Genomic DNA, 24,856 nt, shown 5'->3' on the forward strand with positions numbered 1-24,856 from the left:
AATCATGTTTTCTTGAAGGATGCAGACTTCTTCCCGTACCACTGCTTGAAGAAGGTGTCTTCCAGGAACTGGCAGTAGGACTGGGAGTTGAGCTTGACTCCATCCTCAACCCGAAAAGGCCCCACAAGCTCATCTTTGATGATACCAGCCCAAACCAGTACTCCACCTCCACCTTGCTGGCGTCTGAGTCAGACTGGAGCTCTCTGCCCTTTACCAATCCAGCCACGGGCCCATCCATCTGGCCCATCAAGACTCACTCTCATTTCATCAGTCCATAAAACCTTAGAAAAACCAGTCCTGAGATATTTCTTGGCCCAGTCTTGACGTTTCAGCTTGTGTGTCTTGTTCAGTGGTGGTCGTCTTTCAGCCTTTCTTGAACTGAACATAAGTTCCCTGCAATTTCTGAAGAATATTACAGTAAATCTGGCTGAAACTTGGCCCAGACGTACAGCAGGTTTCCCGGAGGAGGGATGTGTTGAAAGTTGGACTTCAAGTACTAAGGATGATTTTTAATGAATTTCTGAAATTTCCATAATTGTAGTGTATTGGCTGTATTAGATTGAATATAAATGTCCTTTAATTTCTGAGGAATTCTACAGTAAATCTGGATGAAACTTGGCACACAGGTACAGTAGGTGTCCCAGAGGAGGGATGTGTTGAAAGTTGGACATCAACTACTCAGGATGATTTTTAATGAATTTCTGAAAATTGACATAATTCTATTGTATTGGCTGATTGCGTTGAATATAAGTTTCCTTTAATTTCTGAGGAATTCTACAGTAAATCTGGATGAAACTTGGCACACAGGTACAGTAGGTGTCCCAGAGGAGGGATGTGTTGAAAGTTGGACATCAACTACTTAGGATGATTTTTAATGAATTTCTGACATTTCCATAATTGTATTGACTGTATCGGGCTGTTTCATTGTAATTTGTGTGCGCGCATGTGCGTGCGACTGTTCGCGCGCGCGCACGTGTGCGCGGGTATAGGCTTTCAATCGGCACATAAAGCGAAAAGGCGCTACCGTAAAGACTGGTGTAAAATATATATATATATATACATATGTTAGTGTTCATCAGTTTAACACAAATAAATATGTCCATTTGAAGAAGATATTACACACCGGAGGCCTCAAGTATTGTCTGTGCAAATGTCCTTCGTGCCTGGGCCATCTCTTTTTTTGTCGTCAAAAATGTCATTTCTGGTTTATTTGGGAATGCTTCCATTACTACTTTGACCATCTGAAATAAAAAAAACCAAAAACAATTAATTGAAAACATCTGCAAATGTTACACTTCCTGTTTACACAATTTAACCTTTTAAGGTTATTTTAACTTCCCCCACCCCATCTTCTTATCTAATTTCACAGAAAAATATTATTGCGTTACTGTGGTACCATACCATGATGACCATTACTCCTCAGCTAGAACCATCCCGTTGAAATGGATGTGTCAGTACTCCTCCTCGAAGTCTCACATTCACCCAGTCTGTTTTGTTGTAGCATGTCCTCCTCATTTTGAAGTATTCACTTTGTGAACATAACATACATCACATTTATATACAAATGAAAGATAAAAGTCACACAGAAAAAGACACATATAGTACATATCACTGTTTTTAATGGTGTGTCAGAAAGCCCTGTGCTCTACATTATGTTAGATGAAGTATCAAACTTATTAACATGTTCTTTTAAATCTACAAATGTTAACTGTCTCAAATGTATCACTGCTTAAACACTGTCAGTGGTTTTTTTATTATTTAAAATTACATATGTGTGTAATTTTGAATTTTTTTTTTAAATTCTTTAAAGAACTGATAACCACAGATTTTATTAAACTTTAATCTACAACCATACGTTCACCTTTAGAAAAAGACCTCCTAAGTCCTCCTGTCACTTCTCTAATACTTCATGTTATTATATACATGTAATAACGCATAATTACCAGAATCTTTTGGCTGCACGGTCAGACTCTTCCTGCTCCAAAGAGTTTCTTGAAGGATCGACCAAATACAGACAGCTGTCATCTGCATTTATGTACTGCGATAGATATATAAATTTAAAAAGTACATAAATTTTCAATAATGTGTTATTGAAACAAACTGTTTTCACAGAAATGCTGCTCATACTAACCAGAAACTTCCAGTGTATATTTCCAATGTTCACAAAGGATAAAACGGCTCTGTAGTTGTCAAAGTTCACCTGTGACATATTAGGAATTAATTACAAATTTGCAACAATACCTTTTCCATTTCGAGATATTAATGAACTTTTAAAAAATTAATTCTAGAATATATAAAAAAATTTTTTTACCTTGGACAAGCTTTGTCTCCTGATTAGTTCTCTCTCTCCATAGAGGATCACACCGCTCGTGTAGTGGTTCATAATGTAGATATTATTCCCCTGATTTAGCCGAATGGCCCAGTGGTGCAGGAGACTTTCAATGACCTGAGGAGTATAATAAATAACCTTTTATTACTTTGTAAACATGATAAAGTTTTGGAATACAAAGTTTAATAAAGATTTTTTTAACTTACGTATACTCAGTATTCAGTCATGAGGATATGCCTGGAATGTCGATCTAAAGTAGTACTTACTGAATGTGTAGGGAAAAACTAATGTCCTGCACCAGCTTTAACGTTAACCTTATGCAGTACTTTTTTTTTTTAAATAACTAGTTTACATACCTCTCCAACAAGCCAGCTGTGTGGTCTAAGGGTCAGGAACTCACTGTGACGTATGACAAAGTTGTTACCTCTAATCTGAGATGGGACCACAGAAACAACAACTTCCGTTTCCTGTTGTTTCCACAAATATGCGACCTGTGTTTCAACAAGACAATAGTAACTAAATTCAAATAATTCTTCTTATGAGAACATTCATTGTAATCAATTACAACGGTTTTAAATCTAACTCAAATAAGTATTTAGTCAGCCACCGATTGTGCAAGTTCCCCCACCTAAAATGATGACAGAAGTCAGTAATTTGCTCCAGAGGTACACTTCAACTGTGAGAGACAGAATGTGAAAAAAAATCCATGAATCCACATGGTAGGATTTGTAAAGAATTTATTCGTAAATCAGGGTGGAAAATAAGTATTTGGTCACCTCAAACAAGGAAAATCTCTGGCTCTCACAGACCTGTAACGTCTTCTGTACGAAGCTTTTCTGTCCCCCACTCGTTACCTGTATGAATGGCACCTGTTTGAACTCATCATCTGTATAAAAGACACCTGTCCACAGCCTCAAACAGTCAGACTCCAAACTCCGCCATGGCCAAGACCAAAGAGCTTTCGAAGGACACCAGGAAAAGTATTGTAGACCTGCACCAGACTGGGAAGAGTGAATCTACAATAGGCAAGCAGCTTGGTGTGAAAAAATCAACTGTGGGAGCAATCATCAGAAAATGGAAGACATACAAGACCACTGATAATCTCCCTCGATCTGGGGCTCCACGCAAGATCTCATCCCGTGGGGTCAAAATGATCATGAGAACGGTGAGCAAAGATCCCAGAACCACACGGGGGGACCTGGTGAATGACCTGCAGAGAGCTGGGACCAAAGTAACAAAGGTCACCATCAGTAACACACTACAACGGCAGGGAATCAAATCCCGCAGTGCCAGACGTGTTCCGCTGCTGAAGCCAGTGCATGTCCAGGCCCGTCTGAAGTTTGCCAGAGAGCACATGGATGATACAGCAGAGGATTGGGAGAATGTCATGTGGTCAGATGAAACCAAAGCAGAACTTTTTGGTATAAACTCAACTCGTCGTGTTTGGAGGAAGAAGAATACTGAGTTGCATCCATCAGTGAGAACTTTGAAGATGAAACGAGGCTGGGTCTTCCAACATGACAATGATCCAAAACACACCGCCCGGGCAACAAAGGAGTGGCTCCGTAAGAAGCATTTGAAAGTCCTGGAGTGGCCTAGCCAGTCTCCAGACCTCAACCCCATAGAAAATCTGTGGCGGGAGTTGAAAGTCCGTGTTGCTCGGCGACAGCCCCAAAACATCACTGCTCTCGAGAAGATCAGCATGGAGGAATGGGCCAAAATACCAGCTACTGTGTGTGCAAACCTGGTAAAGACCTATAGTAAACGTTTGACCTCTGTTATTGCCAACAAAGGTTATGTTACAAAGTATTGAGTTGTATTTTTGTTATTGACCAAATACTTATTTTCCAGGCTGATTTACGAATAAATTCTTTACAAATTCTACCATGTGGATTCATGGACTTTTTTTTTCACATTCTGTCTCTCACAGTTGAAGTGTACCTCTGGTGCAAATTACTGACCTCTGTCATCATTTTAGGTGGGGGAACTTGCACAATCGGTGGCTGACTAAATACTTTTTTGCCCCACTGTATGTGTCAAGCAGGTAGACAGGCCTTTTGTTTTGCATATTATTTTATTTCCACTTTAGGGAAGCTGTTGGCGTCTTTTTGTTTTAGTAATGTCTTTGATCTGGCTCAGCCGCCCGGTTCTCGTCCCCAACATTTTTCTTTTGTTAAGCTTACTGTTATCAGGGAATGGTAAATGAACAGTAAACCTTGCCTGATTACTAATCTTCCCGTTTCCCTCTCATTGATTTATTTGGGTTGTCATGGAAGAAGTATTAAACAATGCCTTTTATTAGAACATAAGCATTGATATGCAGTAATTGTATTTGAATTAGTTAAATATGAGTGGGCAACTCTGACCATGACAAGACTGCATTTACTTTAAGGAATTAATAAAAAAAATGTAGACATATTGTTGTCATTATTTTTACTCTTCAATTTGATGTGTTTTTTCTTTAAGATAGTATCAGAAGTTGCTCCTCCACCATGAAAAAAAAAACGGTTGCATGCATTCTTTTACTACATCCATGATTCTCCTCTGTGGTCTTCCTCACTCATCCTGTTTGGAGCTTAATGTTCAACATCCTTTATCTATTAAAATTACAGAAGTAGAAGAAAGTAATCATCAGAGCAGGAATCATGATAAATGATAAATAGATTACCAGTACATGAAAACATAACATTTGCATAATTTCTCTGATAACCCTGCATTGGATGGGTTTATTAACGGTGGGCTGAAATTGTACTATAGTCTGCTGATGAGGAACTTTTTTGAATGTTGAATTAAATGTCCTCCACAATCTGTATATGAATTGTCATTAAAACCATAGAGATTCTTACTTATAAAGGAAAGAAAAGTGTGACAATGCCCATCAACATATAGTGTATATTTTTTGAAACATTACAAAGAGGCGTGTGCTGCTGAACTTGGGGAGCCGCTACAACGAGTCTTCAACCTCAGTCTGCGACTGGGGAGAGTGCCCGCCCTATGGAAGACATCCTGCATTGTCCCGGTCCCCAAAAAGAACCGGCCCAATGAGCTGAATGACTTCCGACCGGTGGCACTGACGTCACATCTTATGAAGACTCTAGAGCGGCTCTTCCTCAACCTCCTCCGACCACAGGTACAACATGCCCAGGACCCACTACAGTTTGCATACAAGGCGGGTGTCGGAGTGGAGGATGCCATCCTGTACCTCCTACACAGAGCCCACTCACACCTGGATGGGGGAAAAGGCACGGTCAGGATCCTGTTTCTTGACTTTTCCAGTGCCTTTAATACCATCCGGCCCTGTATGCTTCAGGAAAAACTGAACAGGATGGAGGTGGACCCCTGCCTGGTGGCTTGGATATCCAACTACCTCACCGACAGACCACAGTACGTCAGGCTGAAGGACATCACGTCTGACACTGTGGTCAGCAGCACAGGAGCACCACAGGGAACTGTGCTGTCCCCTCTTCTCTTCACCCTGTACACCTCTGACTTCTGCTACAACTCTGAATTATGCCACATTCAGAAGTTTGCAGATGACACGGCCATCATGGGGTGTATCTGGGATGATCAGGAAGAGGAGTACAGAAGTCTGGTGAGGAACTTTGTCGCATGGAGTCACACAAACCACCTGCAACTCAACACCTTAAAGACTAAGGAACTGGTTGTGGACTTCGGGAGGTCCAGAGAAGGTCCACTGCCGGTTCAGATAGAGGGGGAGGAGGTGGAGGTGGTCAACAAGTACAAGTACCTCGGGCTGTGGGTGGACAATAAACTGGACTGGTCATGCAACACAGAGCACCTGTATAAAAAAGCCCAAAGCCGACTGTACTTCCTCAGGAGGCTGAGGTCTTTTAACATCTGCAGGAAGCTCCTGAGGATGTTTTACCAGTCAGTGGTTGCTGGAGTACTTTTCTATGCTGTGGTGTGCTGGGGGAGCAGCACAGCAAAGAGGGACTCATCCAGGCTGGAGAAACTGATCAGGAGGGCTAGCTCTGTGGTCGGCATGAAGCTGGACACTCTGGTGACAGTGGCAGAGAAAAGGACATTAAAGAAACTGCTGGACATTATGAACAATGCTGGGCATCCTCTGCACACGGCCATAAACAATCAGAAGAGTCTGTTCAGTGACAGGTTGCTTCTCCCCAAGACAAGAACTAACAGACTTAAAAACTCCTTTGTCCCACACGCCATCAGACTGTTTAACTCCTCTCTGGAGGGGAGAGGGAGGGGAAACAGGAGGACAAAGGAGGGAACAACTAAGCTGTAGTGCCTCTTCACCTCACTGTGCAATACCTTGTGCAATACTTTTTGTAAATAGTCAACAGTGCAATAGACTCAATACTTGAAATGTGCAATTCACTTGTATTTTTATTTTTTATTCCTATTTATTCTATTTATCCCCTTTGTATATTTTATTTATATTTGTCTCTGTATTTATATATGTGTGTGTTTGTGTGTATATATATATATAACAATTCTGTAACTGTAACTTCGGTCGTTGCTGTGCTTTTTTTGGAAGTCGAATTTCCCAGAGGAACCCACCCGAGGGATTAATAAAGTTCTATCTTATCTTATCTTATCTTATCTTATCTTATCTTATCTTATCTTATCTTATCTTATCTTATCTTATCTTATCTTATCTTATCTTAAGATACATGTAATTCTGGGTTCACCTGAATTACAGATTAGACTGGTGGACAAACAGAGATGCTGTGTACAACTGGTGACAGCATCAGTGACAGGGATGCCAAAAGGAAGAACAAATTAATCAGCAAGGCTGGAAGCAGAATTAGGAGGCGTCATAGTCAGCTAGGGTCAGAGATCAATGAACAAATTTCCCACTTTCTTGGATAATGCATCACCCTCAAAAGGATTCAAAATTTGGGCCATCAAGAACAGTTCAGGAAACCTCTTTTATTGTTTCGTCTGTGAAAATGTATAAATGAAATGTAAATTATGTTAAAGGCAAACACATTTGTAAGCAATAAGAAACAAACATGCTTTGCATTATGTCTTTAAACATCTGTATGGACTTGATACAATATTTATTAACTGAATTTAAAAACATGTCTTACATAGTGGGAGTATTTCTTTTACTGATGATATTACAATGATATGTATTTTCTATGACTAAATAATGCTCTAACACATGGCAATAACAGCAGATGTGGCAATTTTGTAATTTGTTGTATAAATTTGATATTATTTTAGGCAGTATATTTTCTTAGCCTTTATCATACTCTGTCAACACAGCAATCTCAGAAACCGTACAGTATATTTGGCTGTGGATCACAGGGTGCAGAGTGGGGGTCACCCAGAGTCATAATCCAGTGAGATATCTGCGTCACCTCTTATAGTTTTCCTGTAATCTGAGCTCAAAGATGTCAATATGTAGAGTACAGTAAAGCAAAATGGGAAGATTTTACTATCAATTTTCTCAAAAACCGTACAGTAATTTTTGCTGTGGATGACAGTGTGAAGAGTGGGGGTCACCCAGAGTCAGAATCCAGTGAAATATCTGTGTCACCTCTTACAGTTTTCCTGTAATCTGAGCTCAAAGATGAGAATATTAAGAGTACAGTAGAGTAAATTGGGCAAATTTTATTGTTAATTTTCTCTGAATCATACAGTAATTTGGGCTGTGGATCACAGGGGGGAAAGTGGAGATAAACCAAAACTGGGAGTGGATTGTGAAGTAAAATAGTGTCAGGACAGAAAACACTTCGTTTCTAAGCCAGTCGGCACCTGTACCGTAATATGCGTAAGAGTAGTGCAACCACATTTTAGGTGCGGCTGGCGGGGCGGCTAGCTTGACTGTGACTTCGTAAGTGAGGGCTCACTTGACCGCAGTAAGCAGAGCGAGTGGATTTTTCTGTTTTTTCATTGGCAATTACAGCGAGAAGTCATGCAACGCTATTTTCCCCTGATAACTTGTCGTTTGTTGCTAATATCTGCGCTTCTATTTGCCAGAGAAGCTGACGGTACGTAGTTTGTTTTCCATACTTCGATAGGCTGCAGCTGAAGGGAGATAATCTGGCAGATGTTACAACTGAAGGCTGTAAAAATCTAACAGCGAAAAATGTGGGACTAGATAACGTGAGTGAAGGGAAAACAGACTAGAAATGAAAAACCAGGTATGACAAAGTTAAATTTAAACCGAAACAGCAGTAACGCTTTTTATAAAGTAAAAAGTGAAAAGTTCAAAAACTTTTATATTTTGTTCACATTTTTTCGGCGAATGCTGATTATATAAGACAAGTTTGTCTTCAGCTGAATAAATTCAATTGAAGCCAGACTTTACAGATAGGTAGGAACCTGGAAGGTTTTAGATTAATAAGGCAAAACAAGTCAGTAGTAGTTGGTAGCACATGGATTCTTGCGTATGCTTTAGATTTTCAGAGTGTATTTTGGAGCAATTACCCAACGATTACCCAACAGGTTATTTTTACTTTGATTTGTCTGAGTTTTGTAATTGTGCAGTTGTGTTTATGTCGGTCACATTTTGTGTGGTAAATGGTATTTTGAGTTTTAATTGTCTTTACTGTACTGTGGTTTGTTGTATTGTAATTATATTGTGCTTTGTGGCCTACAGTTACTAAAACTGTTTTGCTAGTGTTTTTTCTTTTGTTCCTTTTGTTTGCTAGTACAAAAGAGCTGTTGGAGGCAGGCAACTTTGCAAGACTGAATAAAGTGACTGTTTTGAGTTGTCACCATGGTGCTTGATTTGGAATAATGTATGAAATACCCTGACACCCATTAAGTCCGCACTAGTGACAAATATCTCATCCTGATGCTAAAGGAAGTGGCCGTACCAACGTTTCTAGTTCTTCTATATTGAACTTGGAAAAATGTGTTTTTATTGTATGAAGCCTGGACGCATTGTAGCTGAGTGTCCCATTTTAGGTAAAAACCAGGAAGCCACACCCATGGCTCCAAATGGTTCTGTACAGGCCAAATAACCAAATCAGACACTATGCTCTGAGAGTTTTTGCTTGGGTTTTGAACAATTTATCCTAGATGGACTTGGAGCTGTAATTTTAAATCTGTGTAAATCAGACGTGCACTGTGGTCACGCCAGCATCGAATCCATCCAAGTTATATGGTTTATTAAAATAATCAAATTACAGCATTTACATTTATGTTAGACTACTTCTAATTAACTGCTTTAGCTGTAACTTTAAATCTGTGTAAAGCATCTCCTCTCTTGTCTCTTATCTTTAAGCTGAGGTTTGATCTTAGTGTTTCATGCTCTTTACAGCTCTAAAGGTGACTGGTGGAAGTGTGACAGCGGTTCAAGGAGGTACGGCCATCTTACCGTGTCATGTCACTGACACCAATGATGACCTGACACAGATTACCTGGCAAAGGAAGACTAGAAAAAACCCTCATAATGACAATTTTATTACTATCCAACCCAGAAATGGACTCCAGTTTGTCAATGGACGTGATGATCGATTTAAATATGTCGGGAATTTTAACAACAAAAATGGAACTCTCCAGTTATCCAATGTTGCCCTGAAGGATGAAGGCAGCTACACGTGCATCTTCACCCTGTTTCCAAGTGGAAATCAGAAGATTGAGATTCCTCTAAACCTGCTCGGTATACAAATGAAATGTGTTTTAAGATATTCTAGGTGTTTGTATAACCGATGTAGATAGAGTTACTTTTACTGTCATGCTTACATGTCAACTTATTTGTGTGCTGTAACTCTCCTAGTGCCTCCTTTCACAAGTGTGATGGACAATCTTCCCACTTTGGGCACAGAAGAGGTTTTATTTGCTACCTGCACGGCTGCTGGATCGAAGCCTCCTGCAGAGGTGAGGTGGCTCACTGGTGCTTTGGGAGACAAAGTGAGGACGACAACAAACTCCACCCAGTATGACAACGGTACGACTACCACAGTCAGCTCATTGTTTGGTGTTCCTACGAGAGAGATTAATGGTTACCAGGTCCAGTGTGTTATCAGTGGTGACTCCCTGTCTGCAGAAGAAACCCTGGCCTTCACCATACAGGTCTACTGTGAGTATCAGCTGTTCATGGAGTTTATTATTTTTCCTCTTCTTTTTTTTTTTTTAATCACTGTTCATTTAAGAATTTTAACAGTTTAATGAAATCATTAATAAAGTACACCAACACACCCAGGATCAATCTCAGCCTGTTTTATACAAAAACAGACATAAACGTTCTCATATTTCTGTCTTTGTTCAGGAGAAGGTTTTAGCGGGGGGGGGGTTGCATTTGCAGTTGCAACCTTATCCCTGCTGGCATGACTTTGCCTCTGCGTTAAGTCTCTTAATGTTAGGTTGTCACAGCAGACGGAGAGATTTCCTCAAAAACCAGAAAGACTAAGTGGCGACATTTAGACTCGTATAAAGGGTGTTGTTACACCACTATTGCAAAAGATGAAATCATGTAACCAAAAAAATACAATGAAGTCAAACCACAGTAGTTATTCCAGTGAGATGAAACTATTGGCGTTGAGTCCAGACACAAGTCTGTTTCCTCAGTGACTGGTACTACAATACTGGAATATTTGTGTGCAATGTGGTTCTATACATGCATTCTTATTAGATACATTATTAATATAATGTATGTCACTTTTTGTCAGTTGTTCCGTAATTTTAGTTGCTCTCTCTGCAGACCTTCACCTCTCAGTACCAATAAACTACTATTTCAGATATTCAGCCTGTCCTGCAGAGTTTGTGGCCTGAGGTTATGTCCTACTGGTTCCTGCATGACAAAACACCATGTCACTAAGTAAAAGCTGTCTTCTCAAGCTAGATGATGAGTTCAATTAGCATCATTCTCTTTCCAGTGAGAAAATCTGTGCAGTTCCCCTAGGTTCAAGGTTCTTTATTTGTCACATGCATAGTTATACAAGTATAAAACAGTGAAATGTAACCTGACACGCTCCTCGACTTGTGCAAAAATTGCAGGGGGGTAGAGGAAGAACATTATATATATATATATAATATAAACATGGGTATTATCAAACAAGCAATTTATATGTCAAACTATAAGTAAAATTAACTGAGGCTGTTTTGAAGTATTGTGTGCTCTTTTTTTTTTTTAGTGATGTTATATAACTGTGGTGTTCTGTTTCTGGTGGAATTCCCCAAAAGATCAAGAAACCTAATATTTTGTTTTTAGTATAAAGTGACTGTACGTGAGCCGGTGACACCTTTGACTGTGTTTGAAAGGATTAATCTTTGAAACTGAATGAAAATCAAGATTTGTGGTTTTGCCTGACGTGACAGGGTTCAAACATTTATGAAACATTATTTTGACATGATTAGTATTTCCTTAGTTTGGGGTTTACAGTTTTTTTTTGTTTTTTTTTTCTTTGATTTTTGCAGTTTCTCCTACAGAAGTGAAAATTTCAGCAATTTCAGAGGATTCGTTTGAGTGTGTGACAGAAGCTAACCCAAATGCAAAATTCACCTGGATCAGGTAAAGCAGTTTTAGTAATGGTTTCGGTTGAAATATTCATTTAAATGCTGAGAGAGAAAGAGACTTATATTTAGAGGCACATGTACACATGTGGGTAAAAACTCTTTTTGTAGTGCTGGCAGTGAATTTTGCAAAATAAACTGCAGACTATGATATCAGATGAAAGCTCAGTGTGAGTACTTTAAGCACATAATCTGCGATCTGATCAAAAGGTCAGCCAGTTAAACTTAATTGCTCAGTGATTTAATACCCTAAAAAAATCCTCCACCTCACTTTCTCTCAGAAGCATAATGTTCCTCATGTTCAGTTTGTTAAGAAAATAACATCCATAACATGGATTTAGAAAATGTATGCCCACGCATATGACAGAGAAAGGAGCCATTTTTCTATTAATGCAATCCTTTTAGAAAGTAAAGAACTGGTGCTGTTTTAAAAAGTTTATGAGGTCATTCTTTTCTTATTTTATTTATTGAATTTTATTGTTTTATTTATATTTTGATATTGCTAGGGATGATGCAATGATCGGGGACCATTCTTAATTTCGTTGTTCTCATGACAATGACAATAAAGTTTCTGATTCTTAATGATAAGGTACCATGGAAAGTTGTGTTATTGTTAGCTGACCTGGCCAGAGGACCGGTGAGCTCATGTCTTTGTCCTTATGAACAGTGTTGCCAACTTAGCGACTGATGGGCAAAATTACGTGCCAAATCATGCTACCTTTGTGAATGTGACCTACAAGCATACTTAAAGGGTAAAATTAAGTGCAAACCATCCTGGCTTTATGAATATGAGCTACAAGCATACTCTGATGGGCAAAGTTAAGTGGCAAACTGTCATACCTACTTATATTTGTGCTGGAATTACTCTGTCACAGGAGAAATGTGCATAAACTACTTACAGTAGGACGTTTTGCCAAAATAGAATGGTTTGTCAGAACACCGGTACCAAGCCTGGATAAAGGAGGAGGGTTGGAATTATGACATTAAAAAAACCAATAATTGCTAAGATAATTTAATTTATAGTTCTAAATATATTCTAAATGCATTTAGGTAGTTTTTTTACTCACTTTATTTCTGTCCCACGATCAATGTTCCCTCTAATTTTTCATGTGTCTGAGCAAAAAATAAAGAAAATTTTAAAAAAAGGAAAAAAAAAGAACAGACAGTTACCTGAACCTGCAGCTATTTTGCATGCATACTTCTATCCCATTGGTGTTATCCCAGAAACTGAAGAGCAACTGGAGGGGAACCCAAGGAGATGATTTATTGATAGCGACATCACCTTTTGACATTAACGTCATTCATACCAGTATTTTAGGTACTGTTTTTTTTGGCAAGCTCTTGCAGATGCTATCAAGATTCGGCTATTGAGATTTTATTTTTCTGATCTTTTAGCCAATAGCCAGAGAAAAGATAAGACTTTCAGTTATACGTGTAACTGATCCACCTTTATTTGTATGAACAGGGATTACATTTGAGAGACCATCAAGTGTGCTGCTTTTCCATAAATTGCCTATGTGGCCTCACTTTCCTCTTTAATTGATATCGTTGTATAAACTATATAAACCCAGTTCATTTGTGTATAGTACATATATAATGTGGTTGATAATGTAACTTTTAGATGGTTTAACTCTGAACTACTTTGAAGTTATAGGGAGGTCACTTCAGGTTAATACTGTAACACTGGTGTCTTCAGTAATGCCATTGTCTTGACCGCTAGAGCACATACATGATGACTCTAATTGGATGTTGGATTTTCCATGTGTGAATGGGAATACAGAGATGCTGCCCATGTGTCCAAAGAAAATTAGATGGACTTAAATATTGCTATTTAATACATATACCAACAGTGAGTCAGTATTGTTGTGGAATTTTGCAAAATGGAATAAAGTGGAATAAAGTCTGCAACACGGAAAGAGCTATTTATTTCTGGGCAGGAGAGCCAACACACACATCAAACATCACAGTTCACAGTCATGCCTGCTCTGCCCTTCGGATGCTTCTCTTTTACCCCTCCACACACAACTCTCTGTATCTTTAGGTCCCACGGCCTGTGGATGAAGACCTAAAAGCTACTCCCACTATCTTTTCCCAGGAAGCCCCTGGCGCTGGCTCTGAGATTCATCCTTCTGAGCAAAACAGTTAGCAGATAACATAATGAAACATCATTGCACCTAGCTAAGCAGTTTTCCTTACGACGTCATACTGACACACACACACACACACACACACACACACACACACACACACACACACACACACACACACACACACACACTTCACCTAAGCATACAAAGGTTATACCAAACCCTACAGTGAGATTTTAAACACATAAAGTCTAAATGTGAGGATAAACTAGAATTTTGCATAAGAGCTCTATTTAATTGTTGTTACAATGTCCAGACAATTACATTAAGGCAGGGATAGTTCAGTAGGTGGAGTGGTGGCCCCATGATTGGAATGTCGGGGGTTCGACTCCACTGAACGGTTACCCTGAGGTACCCCTGAGCAAGGTACCGTCCCTACACACTGCTCCCCGGGCGCTGCATTGGTGGCTGCCCACTGCTTCACTGGGTGAATGGGTTAAATGCAGAGGAGCAATTTCCCTATGGGGACTAACACACACACACATTAGCCTTTTACTGTTTTTAGATATTGCTTCCAAATAGTTAAAAGGTTTTTGTGTTTAGTTAGATCTTTATAAGTCCAAGTTTTTGGATTCAAAACCAGGGCTATATTGGTGTTGGGCAACAAAGGTAACAAGACTGCGACCATGTTACCTTGCTAAAAGTTTTCAACAACTAGAGTGTAAAATTCATAAAGTCGCCTAATTTTAAAAAAAAAAGAAAAAAAATCTTATTCAACAGATGATTATCTCATGTTAGGGTTGGGTGTAGAATTCTTTGTTGAAGTAATAGCAGCCAAGCAACCCAAGACCATTTAATTTGTTCATGATATGAGGATTCATGAGGTAGTTTACACATGGTTCCTGGATTGGTGTTGGTAAAAAAAAACCTAAATGGTAAGTTGTGGAGAGAAGCTAACTGGTGGAAGAGTATTAGCTCCAGTGACAAAGGCAAGAATTGTTCCCAGCTTCTGTGTTCCCACTTAAAGTAATGGAAAAGCAAAACAGTCAAAAATTGCATTAAAAACAAAACATAAACACAGCAACACAAAATGCTTAAAGCATTACATTTACCTGCTGCATCTGTTAGGTAGACTCTTCAAAAGTAATGAAAACTGCTTCAGCATGCCCTTTATTGCTACTAGATGTAGAAAGGCAGATGGTAAAGAGGCTCTCAAGAAGATCAGCTGTGAGCATTGATGATTCATTTGTCTTCTTGGCTTTTCAGCCAATCACAGCAGTACAGACACCCTGCCTTGCATTTTTACTATACTTTTATACTGTTAAGGTTCAAAATATTGGGGATGGAGACAAGAGAAAAAACCACAATAACAACACTGGTCCGGCCGGGTTGAGTCAAACGATGATTTTAATGAACACACGCGTGGGAGATGGACACTGATGCAGACAGCCTCAAAATCTCAAAATGGTGGAGCATTGCTCAAACTCTTATAGCCTCTGGTGCCTCCACCTTATCATAAAAAGCCTAAACATTCACATGCTCTCTCTCACACAGCGCCTGAGCTACGACCTTGGCTCCCTGTTTATCTGCTCCTGCTGAAATGGGGCAGAAAACTCCAGCACTCTCTGTTCTCTTCTACTCAGACAAATTAGACAATAACCTTCTGCGAACAGTATTTCTTATAACTCAGCAATATAATGCATCATAAAACAATATCATTCATTCACAACAAGTCAGCAATTTAACGTAATGCAAATCAGTTTAACTAATGTAATAGTTATCAGCTTCTTCTAATTCAGGAGAATAATGCAAACTAAAACTACATAATAATTCACAATCTTTAATTCGGGGTATAACATGGCATAAAATAATATTAGAATCTAACAATACACATACCCATAGGTGATGTGTCGGTCGATATATGGATGATGCTTTCCAAAAAATAGCAACTAAACAAATAATTTTATCAGGTGCTTCTGAACTATAGAAATGCCTGGTCTTCAGGGAAAGCTGTTTTCGTGATGTATGATGTTCATACTTAAAGTTGGGACATTTTTAAATGTAATTGTAGGTAAGAAATTCACTATGTTCATAAAACAAAAGTGGAATTACAAATAACATGATTTTTTTTCACATACTTATAAACTCTTTTCATATTAAACCGCACCAGTGTCACTCAGCGATCTTTGGCTTCTCTCTCTGTAGTTCACTGATGCTCCAATAAATGTGAGAAATCCCTGGCCAATGCAGTGCTTTAAATATTTTCAAGTTATATTTTTTTAATCTTAAGTGGCTATATTTTTTTTCAATACTTGAGAGAGCAAGATCATTATGCTAGTGTTAATCAGGTGAGATAAATGAGAATCAGATGTGGTGAAACTGAATCTTTTATCATCTAATATCTGAAATTGATGTTGTTTAGCTGCATTACATTGAATGCTTCAATCAATGCTCCCAAATCATTGAATCATCAATCATTGAAGACAAATGTGTAGACTGATGTAGTTTGAACAGATTTAGCAGGGCTCTGCTGATATGCACAAAATACAGTGGCATGAAACCTTACTCACACAAGATTTTCTTCAAAAAAGCAGAAATTAACATGAAAAGTGCCATTTACTCTTATTTTTTTTATACAAAATCTTAGTGTGAGCAAGTAAAGATCTATAACAAAGAGCTTATAACTGAAATGTATTCGACTTTTGGTACAACAGTTTTCTGCTCTCTCTGTACATTTCATGTTGAGTCTCATTCGTGTTTTTCTAGATCTGGCCAGTCTTTGCTGGAGTCTGCTGTCAAAGTAGACGGTGCAAACCTACAACTGCTCAGCCTGACGTCTGATCTAAATGGACTCTATCAGTGTGAAGCATCTAACGCATATGGAAGTAAACACGGTCAGCTCTATGTGCATGTGACATCAGGTGAAGTCTTAGCTTTTACAGTTTGTTCAAATCTATCTTTTGTTTCTGTTTTTTAGATCTGAGCTTTTGTGGATGTTGTGTCATGTTGCATGTTGATGAATGGTTGTCGGATGCTTCACCCAGTGCAACACATGTTATTAATACATGTTATTCTGCCTCACTGACAGAATCTCAGAGCGTGTCCTAGCTTGTGAAAGCTTTTTTCAGGGTCATATCAAGTTCATCTAATTTATTTTTGTACGTTAAAACTTGAAAATACAAGGAAGTTTTGAATGTGAAATATAAAACTAAATGTTAAGGAAGTGAGAAAGAACAATATTTAATTTCTTTCCCATGATATTGTTTCTTCTTGTGCCCCTGCAGGAACAAGCCGTGTTGCCTGGGCATTATTTCTTGTTTTGCTTTCCCTGAATGTTGGGGCTGCAGCATGGTACTTTTATAAATCTGGACGTTTTAAAAGGTACTTTGAACAATAACATAGCTAATATGTGGTATAATATGTAGTCATTCTGATATAACAGTATATGGACATAATGGACAACTGGGTCTAGTAATCTTTGGTAAGTAGAAAAGGGTAAAAAATCAAATGCAGGTACAGTCCAGACTCAGGTTTAATTCAAGGGGCTGGAAAACAATATAAATGTCTTTCTTTCTTTTTTTCTTTTATTTTTTTGCACAATTCAAAATCAAACATCCGTTTTGAGGGTCTCAAATTGGATAATTTCCTCAGAAGCTTTTACAGAAGTGTCCCACATAGCAAACTTGGTATGGCCCAGATCTGGCCCACACAATGTGCTTACACATGGCCCACATACCACAATAGGCTGTAACTAAGCTGCTATTGAAAGACACATTGCAAACTAGCTGTTTGCAGCATTATCAAGGGCTGAGTACTTCTTAAAGCAACATATTTCATAATTCGTTCTATTAAAAAAGTATGTTGCAATACCACAGGTAGTTTATTAGTTGATGATCTATATAAATGACATTATTATTGGGAGTTGAGTCTCTCTTGCCTTGGTTGTGATTAGTTTTACTTGAATTTAATGTAAAACTCTATTATCTGAGGTATATTTATAGTTTTAGTTATGCAAAAGGCATTTTATTAAATATGCTTTTCTTGAGGAAACAATTTAAAGCAGCTGAGAAGTTAAAATAATAATTTTTCCATTACTATTGTCTAGGATATTAAACGTTTATAATTATAATAGTTTTATAATATTAAACATTCATTAGCAGATAAACTGAAAGTCTCTTCATGTTCAGTTGAAATTAAATGCAATTTTAAATTAGTGTTCTGCCCCGGCTTCCTCTAACAGCTGTGGGAGCAAATAAGGGACAACATCTGGACCGATGCCTCCACCAACGTGTCATTCCACAGTCAACTGGTAAACATACAGATGAATAGATGGAGGTATTTGGTAACATTTCCTACCCGCGAATCCCTTTTATTTTGTGATTCAGGTTTATAAATGTTTTTGTCTTACTTTAAAATTGCAGTAATTGCATAAATACACGCAAAACATTGGTAACTGACTCCCACTCTCCTTGCATGTCACTCCCACTGCCACAGCATTTTGGATGTGGCTTTTACTGCCTGTTCCTGTTGTCATGAACAACTTAAGCAGTATTTGGGATCCATACTGTTTCCACCAACAGTTTGAAGTGCTTTCATCTGCAGTTGGCTGTTGATAGCAGTTATATTAATGTGGTTACAGCTGTTTTTGTTTTTCCCCATCTACTTATTATTACTACCCTTCATGAAGGGTAACAATGTTAATTGTATATTTTTAGGTTTAAAATGTACAGTACCAGCACAAGTTTAGACACACAGCCTGTTCATCAGCAGTACACCACGAAAGCCCACGCAGACATTGGGTTCAAAACAGCTCGCAGACAGTACAAACACTCACACCAGACAACACCTTGAATGCAGTAATCTGTCTGTCTGGTGTATAATTACTACCGAGCAACCAAAGCTGAGGGTGCAAACACTTGCTCTGTAATTTCAACCAGTATCACTAGTATATAATTTTATAACTATGCAGCCCTGCCTTTGTCCTTTTTATTTAAAAAAAAAAAAAGGAATCTCAATCACTCATCAGGGACTTTTTTATACAGATAAAAGATCCTCCATTTTGCCAGATTTATTATTTTAGGGTTTTTTTTTTTTTAAATTAAATGGTAAATGGCTTGTATTTGTATAGCGCTTTACTTAATGCCTAAGGACCCCAAAGTGCTTTACACTACATTCAGTCATTCACACATTCACACACTGGTGATGGCAAGCTACATTGTAGCCACAGCTGCTCTGGGGCACACTGAATTAAAATCAAAGGTCTTATCCTGCTTAAATTTTTTCATTTAACCATCTATAAGAAACATTAAGTCTGAACATTTTCCGGGAGAGTTTAGCTAGAAAGGAAAGGTTTTGTTTCCCTTATTTCATGTTGTTTTCACAGACCTGTTGATTTCCTAGTGGAACTTTTGCACATCTGTTTTAGGTACGAACTTTTACTGCAGTGAATGATAGAGATACCAAATTTTTTTTCTGAGGAGCATGACTTTTGACCAGTATCTGACCAATCAAGTCATTGTTGCTAAATCAGTGTTTAGATTTTGTAAGTAAATAAGTATTTAGAAGTAAGTATTTTTTGTACCTCCATATTTTTTACTAAAACATATTTAGCTATCTTAATCCTTCTTAGCATTCGATGCACTTGTATATGTATTTTAACTGTACACCTTGAGCTATTTTTCTCTTGTTACTGAAGTGTAGACAGCATTGTTTTTATTTTTACACTAATAGTTATTTGTTACATTTGACCTTTCCACAACCTTAGCCATCACAGCTATATGAAAAGCCTTAACCTATCCTGAAGCCTGAATTTAGCATGCAACAAAACAGCCAAGGCACATTTGGCTCTTTAAAACCTGTCAAAAAAGTGAAACCCAGTAAAAATCTCTTCCCTTTGGCATCATATCTTTACACATTAAAATTATGAGGTATTACTTACTGGTGGCTTCACAAAGACACTGTTATAAAAGCATGGATTACCTGGGGACAAACTGAGGTGAAATTAAAATAAACTGATATATTTTTTTTGATTCTTTGTTTGTTACTTGTTACTTTTGTGAATGTCAATAAACAGCCAACAGTCTGGTTATGTGTTAATGTTGCCCTTTAACTACAGGACTTGCACCTTACTGATTGTTAATGACTTCCTGGGATCAACTTTGTAAGACGGGGCATAGCAGAAAATTTCTGAGAACCACTTTGGTATATGGTAGTGATAGTATAACATACTCTGGTGTCTCAAATGTGGCAGCTTTGCGTAAAAGATTAAATAACTAAAACATGGTCTTTGGTCTGCATTGTAAATTGATTTGTTTTTTTATTTGTCTTAAAAGTTAAATAAACCTGCATACATATACGTTTTTAAAATGTTTTTCTCATTCTTTTTTTCTTCTTTTTTTGCAACGATAAGGTGATTTCCAAAGATCTGTTAGTTGAAAACTTGTCATATTTCATCATGGTGTGTAGTACAATTACGTCCATAAATATCTGGACAGAGGCACAGGTTTGTTTGTTTTTTAATTTGGTTCTGTACATTAACACATAATGAATGTTAAATAACACACCTCAGATGCATTGAAATTGCAGACTTTCAGTTTTAATTCAGTGGGTTGAACAGAAAGATTGCATAAAATGTGAGGAACTAAAGCATTTTATTCCTTCATTTCAGGGGCTAAAAAGTAATTGGACAAATTAAATAACTGAAAATGAAATGTTCATTACTAATACTTGGTTGAAAACCCTTTGCTGGCAATGACAGCTTGAAGCCTTTAACTCATGGACATCACAACCTGAGTTTCCAATTTTTTTAATGCCCTGCCAGGCCTTTACTGCAGCGGCTTTCAGGTGCTGTTTGTTTGTGGGCCTTTCTGTCCAAAGTTTTTTCTTCAACAAGGGAAGTGAATGCTCAATTCGGTTTAAGCACTTCTGTGCTTTATTAAACTCCTGCTTGGCTGTTGCTTTGGCTGTATGGCTCTTTACCCTTCAGAATTAATTTGGTTGCTTGTCCTGTGTCACATGGTCAATAAACACTAGTGTCCTAGTGCCACTGGCAGCCTTACACTCCCAAGATGTGGTATGCTTTGGATCATGAGAATGTTCCATATCTTCTCCATACTTTTTCTTGCTGACACTGTGGTAGAGGTTGATCTTGGCTTTATCTGTCCAAAGAATGATTTTCAAGAAGTGGGCTGGCTTTTTTTTTTTTTTTTGTCCAATCTAACCTTTCTGTTCTTGAGCCTTATGAATGACTTGGATCTTGCAGTGAACCTTCTGTTTTTACTTTCATGCAGTCTTCTCTTTATGCTGGACTATCAATACGCCTACCTTGTAGAGATTGTTCATTTGGTTTCTTTTTTCTCTGTTTTCGCTGCTTAAGGATGGCTTGTTTTCACCTGCATGAACATATGGCCTGTATTTATATAGCGCTCTACTAGTCCCTAAGGACCCCAAAGCGCTTCACACACTGGTGATGGCAAGCTACATTGTAACCACAACCACCCTGGGGCGCACTGACAGAACATAATGCTTGATGATGACATAATGACGAAGTTGCCCGCAACTGCCCATGAAATAGCCTTTGAATCAAGTGTCCAATTACCTTTGGAAAAAAATTGTGTTTGTGTCCAAATATATATATGGACCTAACTGTATCTCAGAAATTCTTGATCATCTTTAGAGGAATGGGTGATTTGAAGCGTTTCAGTCAGGTTTCAGAACTCATTACAGTAAAGAAACAGCTTTAATGAAGGTTACAGAGGATCTTACAGCCTCTGATAGTGGACTCATCTCTGTGCTTGTCCTGCTAGATCTCAGTTCATTGTTCGATACTGTTGACCATAATATTTTATTACAGCGATTAGAGCAGAGCTTACCAAAGTGTGGAGCCCACCCCTTAGGGGGGCGCAGAGCCATTCCATGGGGGGCGCAGAATGAAAAGAAGAAAAAAGAAAGAATGCTGGATGCTGCTTTCAAACGATGGCCTGTCAAAGGGTTAATTGCTATAAAGGATCTTTATATTGACAATCATTTTGCCTCTTTTGCTCAGCTTCAGACAAAGTACAATCTCCCTACAAGTCATTTTTTTTCGGTACTTACAAATTAGGAATTAATGTCAAGCAAGCATTCTCAAATTTAGATACCATCCCCATACAGCATGTCTTTTACAATATAATGAACGAACTTCCCACCTCAAAACACTTAATTTCTCGGCTTGTTAACCTTTTTTCTTCGGCAGCCCCCTCTTGCCATATTAAAGAGGCTTGGACACGGGACACTGGTTTGGTTATCACTGACTATTTATGGGCTGAAGTGTTAAGCCGGATAAAACTATGCTCTGTTAACTTCAGTTAATTCAATTTAAGGTTGTCCATAGACTGCACCATTCCAAAACCAAATTGAACAAGATTTTTCCTAATGTTTCCCCCAAATGTGATAAATGTAAACTTGTGGACGGTACTCTTGGCCATCTTTTTTGGTCCTGTTCTACGCTTACAGCCTTTTGGACTAGTATTTTTAGTTTCTATAGCACTGTTTATGATAGGCAACTGTATCCTGACTGTCTTATGGTGATCCTGGGCTGCTCCAGCGACTCCTTGGCACTTCCCTTTGCTGTTCAACAGGCCTTCATGTTTGGTATGGTTATTGCCAAATGTCTGATTCTGGGGGAGTGGAAATCTGCCTCCCCTCCCTGCTTCAAGAGGTGGCTCGAGGAGATGGTCTCCTGTTTATACCTGGAAGAAATTCGGTTCTCTACGTCTGATTCCATGGAGAAGTTCAGGAAGATATGGGGGCCCTTTATAGACCACATTAAGAAGGACAGTCCACGCCCTGGGTCCTGACCACGTTGTTTTAAGTTCACAAACACTTAATGACTAACTACTCCTGACATTTTGGAGATGTTAGCTCTTTATACAGTAAAGTTACAGTGGGATACAAATAATATCAGGCTGATCCTGCTGTAATTTGTTCCCCCTGTCACGGACAAACAGTATCCCACACTTGTTTATGTTTTTGAAACCATTTTGTACAGTGAGGCATTTTTTTCATTTTATAGCAACTTTGAATATTATTACACATAAAAAAAACAACTACAAGTAAAATAATTACACCATGTCGCCTCTGCCTTTCTAAATGGAGGAACAGGAGTTGTGTGTGTATATCTAAGCATGTAAAACCTGAAGATAGTAAGATCTTAAAATGTTAATGTAACATTTTTCTTGTGAAACAGAGGGGTCCTAGCGAAAAAAAGTTTGGGAACCGCTGGATTAGAGCATGCTATCTAATGTACTTCAATTGGTTCATGCAAATGTCACACAGTGAAAATTTGGATTTGTCTTATAGTCAATTTTAGTGTGTTTATTTGCATGATTTTCATTTTGATTTTGATATTTGTATTGCATGTTTTCAGTGCTTTGCAGGAATTCTTTTTAATTCACTGTGGACTGGTTGGGCAATGGACGAATTGGTAATTAGTAGCCACCTGTTGAGGTGTGGGTGCGCCCTTAGGTGGCTTATCAGCTGCTGAATGGATCTGTTAAAAAACTGGCTGAGCAGGCAAAAAGGAAGAGAGGCTCAGACTCCAGGAAGAAGGAGCATGTAGAAGCCAGGCTCGAGGGGAAAGGACCTGGCTTGTGCGAAGATAGACTGACGATAGATAGACGGTGCGACACAGTGCCCAATTACAAGGTTATTAGCAAGAATATAGAACTTGACTGCATGCTGATATGGCAACCCTTAACCCTACTCAAATAAATTTAAGTGAATGTAAGTGTTTGGAAAAATCATTCCACCGTGTACTCATGAGCTGCTGTAACATGAATCAAATGGCTGAACTGCCACCTGAGCATGCAGTCTAGTTCTATTGAGTCTTGCTAATGACCTACTAATTATATTCAGATGTGTTGCAATAGGGACACGTTGAAAAGTTGCAGGACACTGGCTTTTGAGGACTCGAGTTTGAGACCCCTGACCTAAATGTTGAGTCCTCTTTACACACTTAGGTAATTATGCTTACATTATACATGCTTTCCTTAGGCAGTTTCATTTGAAGGCATATGACACATAATCACTTCTATGCAGATGATACCCCGCTTTATCTGTCCATGAAACCAGATAACACACACAACACACCAGTTATACTGCAAGAATGTCTTAAAGAAACATGCAGTATTTTTTCCACTTGGGCAATATCTCTAAATTTGTTCATGCATTTATTACTTCTAGATTGTAATCTTCTAGATTGTCTTAAAAACTTCCTGAAAAGCCTTCAGTTGATCCAAAATGCTGCAGCAAGAGTACTGACAGGAACTACAAACAGGCAGCATATTTCTCCAATATTGGCTTCTCTTTATTGGCTTCCCATCAAATCCAGAACTACATTTAAGATTCTGCTCCTCACATATGGTAGCCTCACAAAAAAAGTTTGGGAACTGCTGAGGTAGAGGATCATCAGGGGGTCCTTTTGTCTCTCTTTGGGGGGATACTCCCACTGGGTTTAAATCTGGGACTCTCCGCCATTTGACCTTAGAACTGAAGAAGCTTCTCGGATGAGAAGTGAAACGTCTTCAAGCAACTTAAAGAAGTCCAGACGCTTTTCTTTCCAAGCTCCTTAAAAACTCAGACAATAATGACCTTCCATGTTTATTTATTTATTTGTGGTAAAATTGAAAAACAACGTAAATAATTTCTTTAAAACCTAATGCATCTAGACTGGTGTGCGGCAATAAGATAATATGTACAAACGTTTCATTGTTAATGTCATTTTTGGTTGTTTAGTATTTCAAGTTGTGTTGTTCCTTACAAATGTATCAGATCTGCATGATCAGTCAGTCATTTTTCTGTTTCACTCCAACTCCCAAAAAAAGAACAAATAAACAAAACACTTGTTTACATCTTTATTTCATCAGTATCATGGATGGGAAGGAGGATAGTCATTATGATGATTGTGGGGTTCCACGATATTCTTCACCAGGCATCAGTTTTTCTGTAT

The 24,856-nt window shown here is 38.4% G+C and overlaps 2 protein-coding genes across 3 annotated transcripts; one reads left to right on the top strand and one right to left on the bottom strand.

Annotated features, from left to right (window-relative positions):
• Positions 1-1,056: 1,056 nt before the first annotated feature.
• Positions 1,057-2,992, bottom strand: LOC113034396 (uncharacterized). Its single transcript, XM_080290981.1, has 5 exons — positions 2,312-2,992; positions 2,132-2,200; positions 1,944-2,038; positions 1,402-1,528; positions 1,057-1,241 (listed from the first exon to the last, which is right to left on the bottom strand). Exons 1-4 carry the CDS (start codon positions 2,381-2,383, stop codon positions 1,420-1,422), a joined length of 345 nt encoding a protein of 114 aa, XP_080147107.1. The 5' UTR covers positions 2,384-2,992; the 3' UTR covers positions 1,057-1,241; positions 1,402-1,419.
• A 5,220-nt stretch (positions 2,993-8,212) lies between these two features.
• LOC113017332 (nectin-4-like) lies at positions 8,213-20,235 on the top strand. Of its 2 annotated transcripts, XR_013902256.1 has the most exons (8): positions 8,213-8,310; positions 9,588-9,929; positions 10,047-10,349; positions 11,687-11,780; positions 16,636-16,790; positions 17,154-17,250; positions 18,110-18,204; positions 18,364-20,235. XR_013902256.1 is itself a non-coding variant. In XM_026160489.2 (7 exons), the coding sequence occupies exons 1-7, from the start codon at positions 8,235-8,237 to the stop codon at positions 18,123-18,125; spliced, it is 1,083 nt and encodes a 360-aa protein (XP_026016274.1). In that variant the 5' UTR covers positions 8,213-8,234; the 3' UTR covers positions 18,126-20,235. The 2 variants fall into 2 exon arrangements, 1 of the variants encoding a protein (XP_026016274.1); XM_026160489.2 differs by having other exon boundaries at positions 18,110-20,235.
• Positions 20,236-24,856: the final 4,621 nt, after the last annotated feature.

This window comes from Astatotilapia calliptera, chromosome 16 (assembly GCF_964374335.1).
Source record: "Astatotilapia calliptera chromosome 16, fAstCal68.1, whole genome shotgun sequence".
Lineage (NCBI taxonomy): Eukaryota > Metazoa > Chordata > Actinopteri > Cichliformes > Cichlidae > Astatotilapia > Astatotilapia calliptera.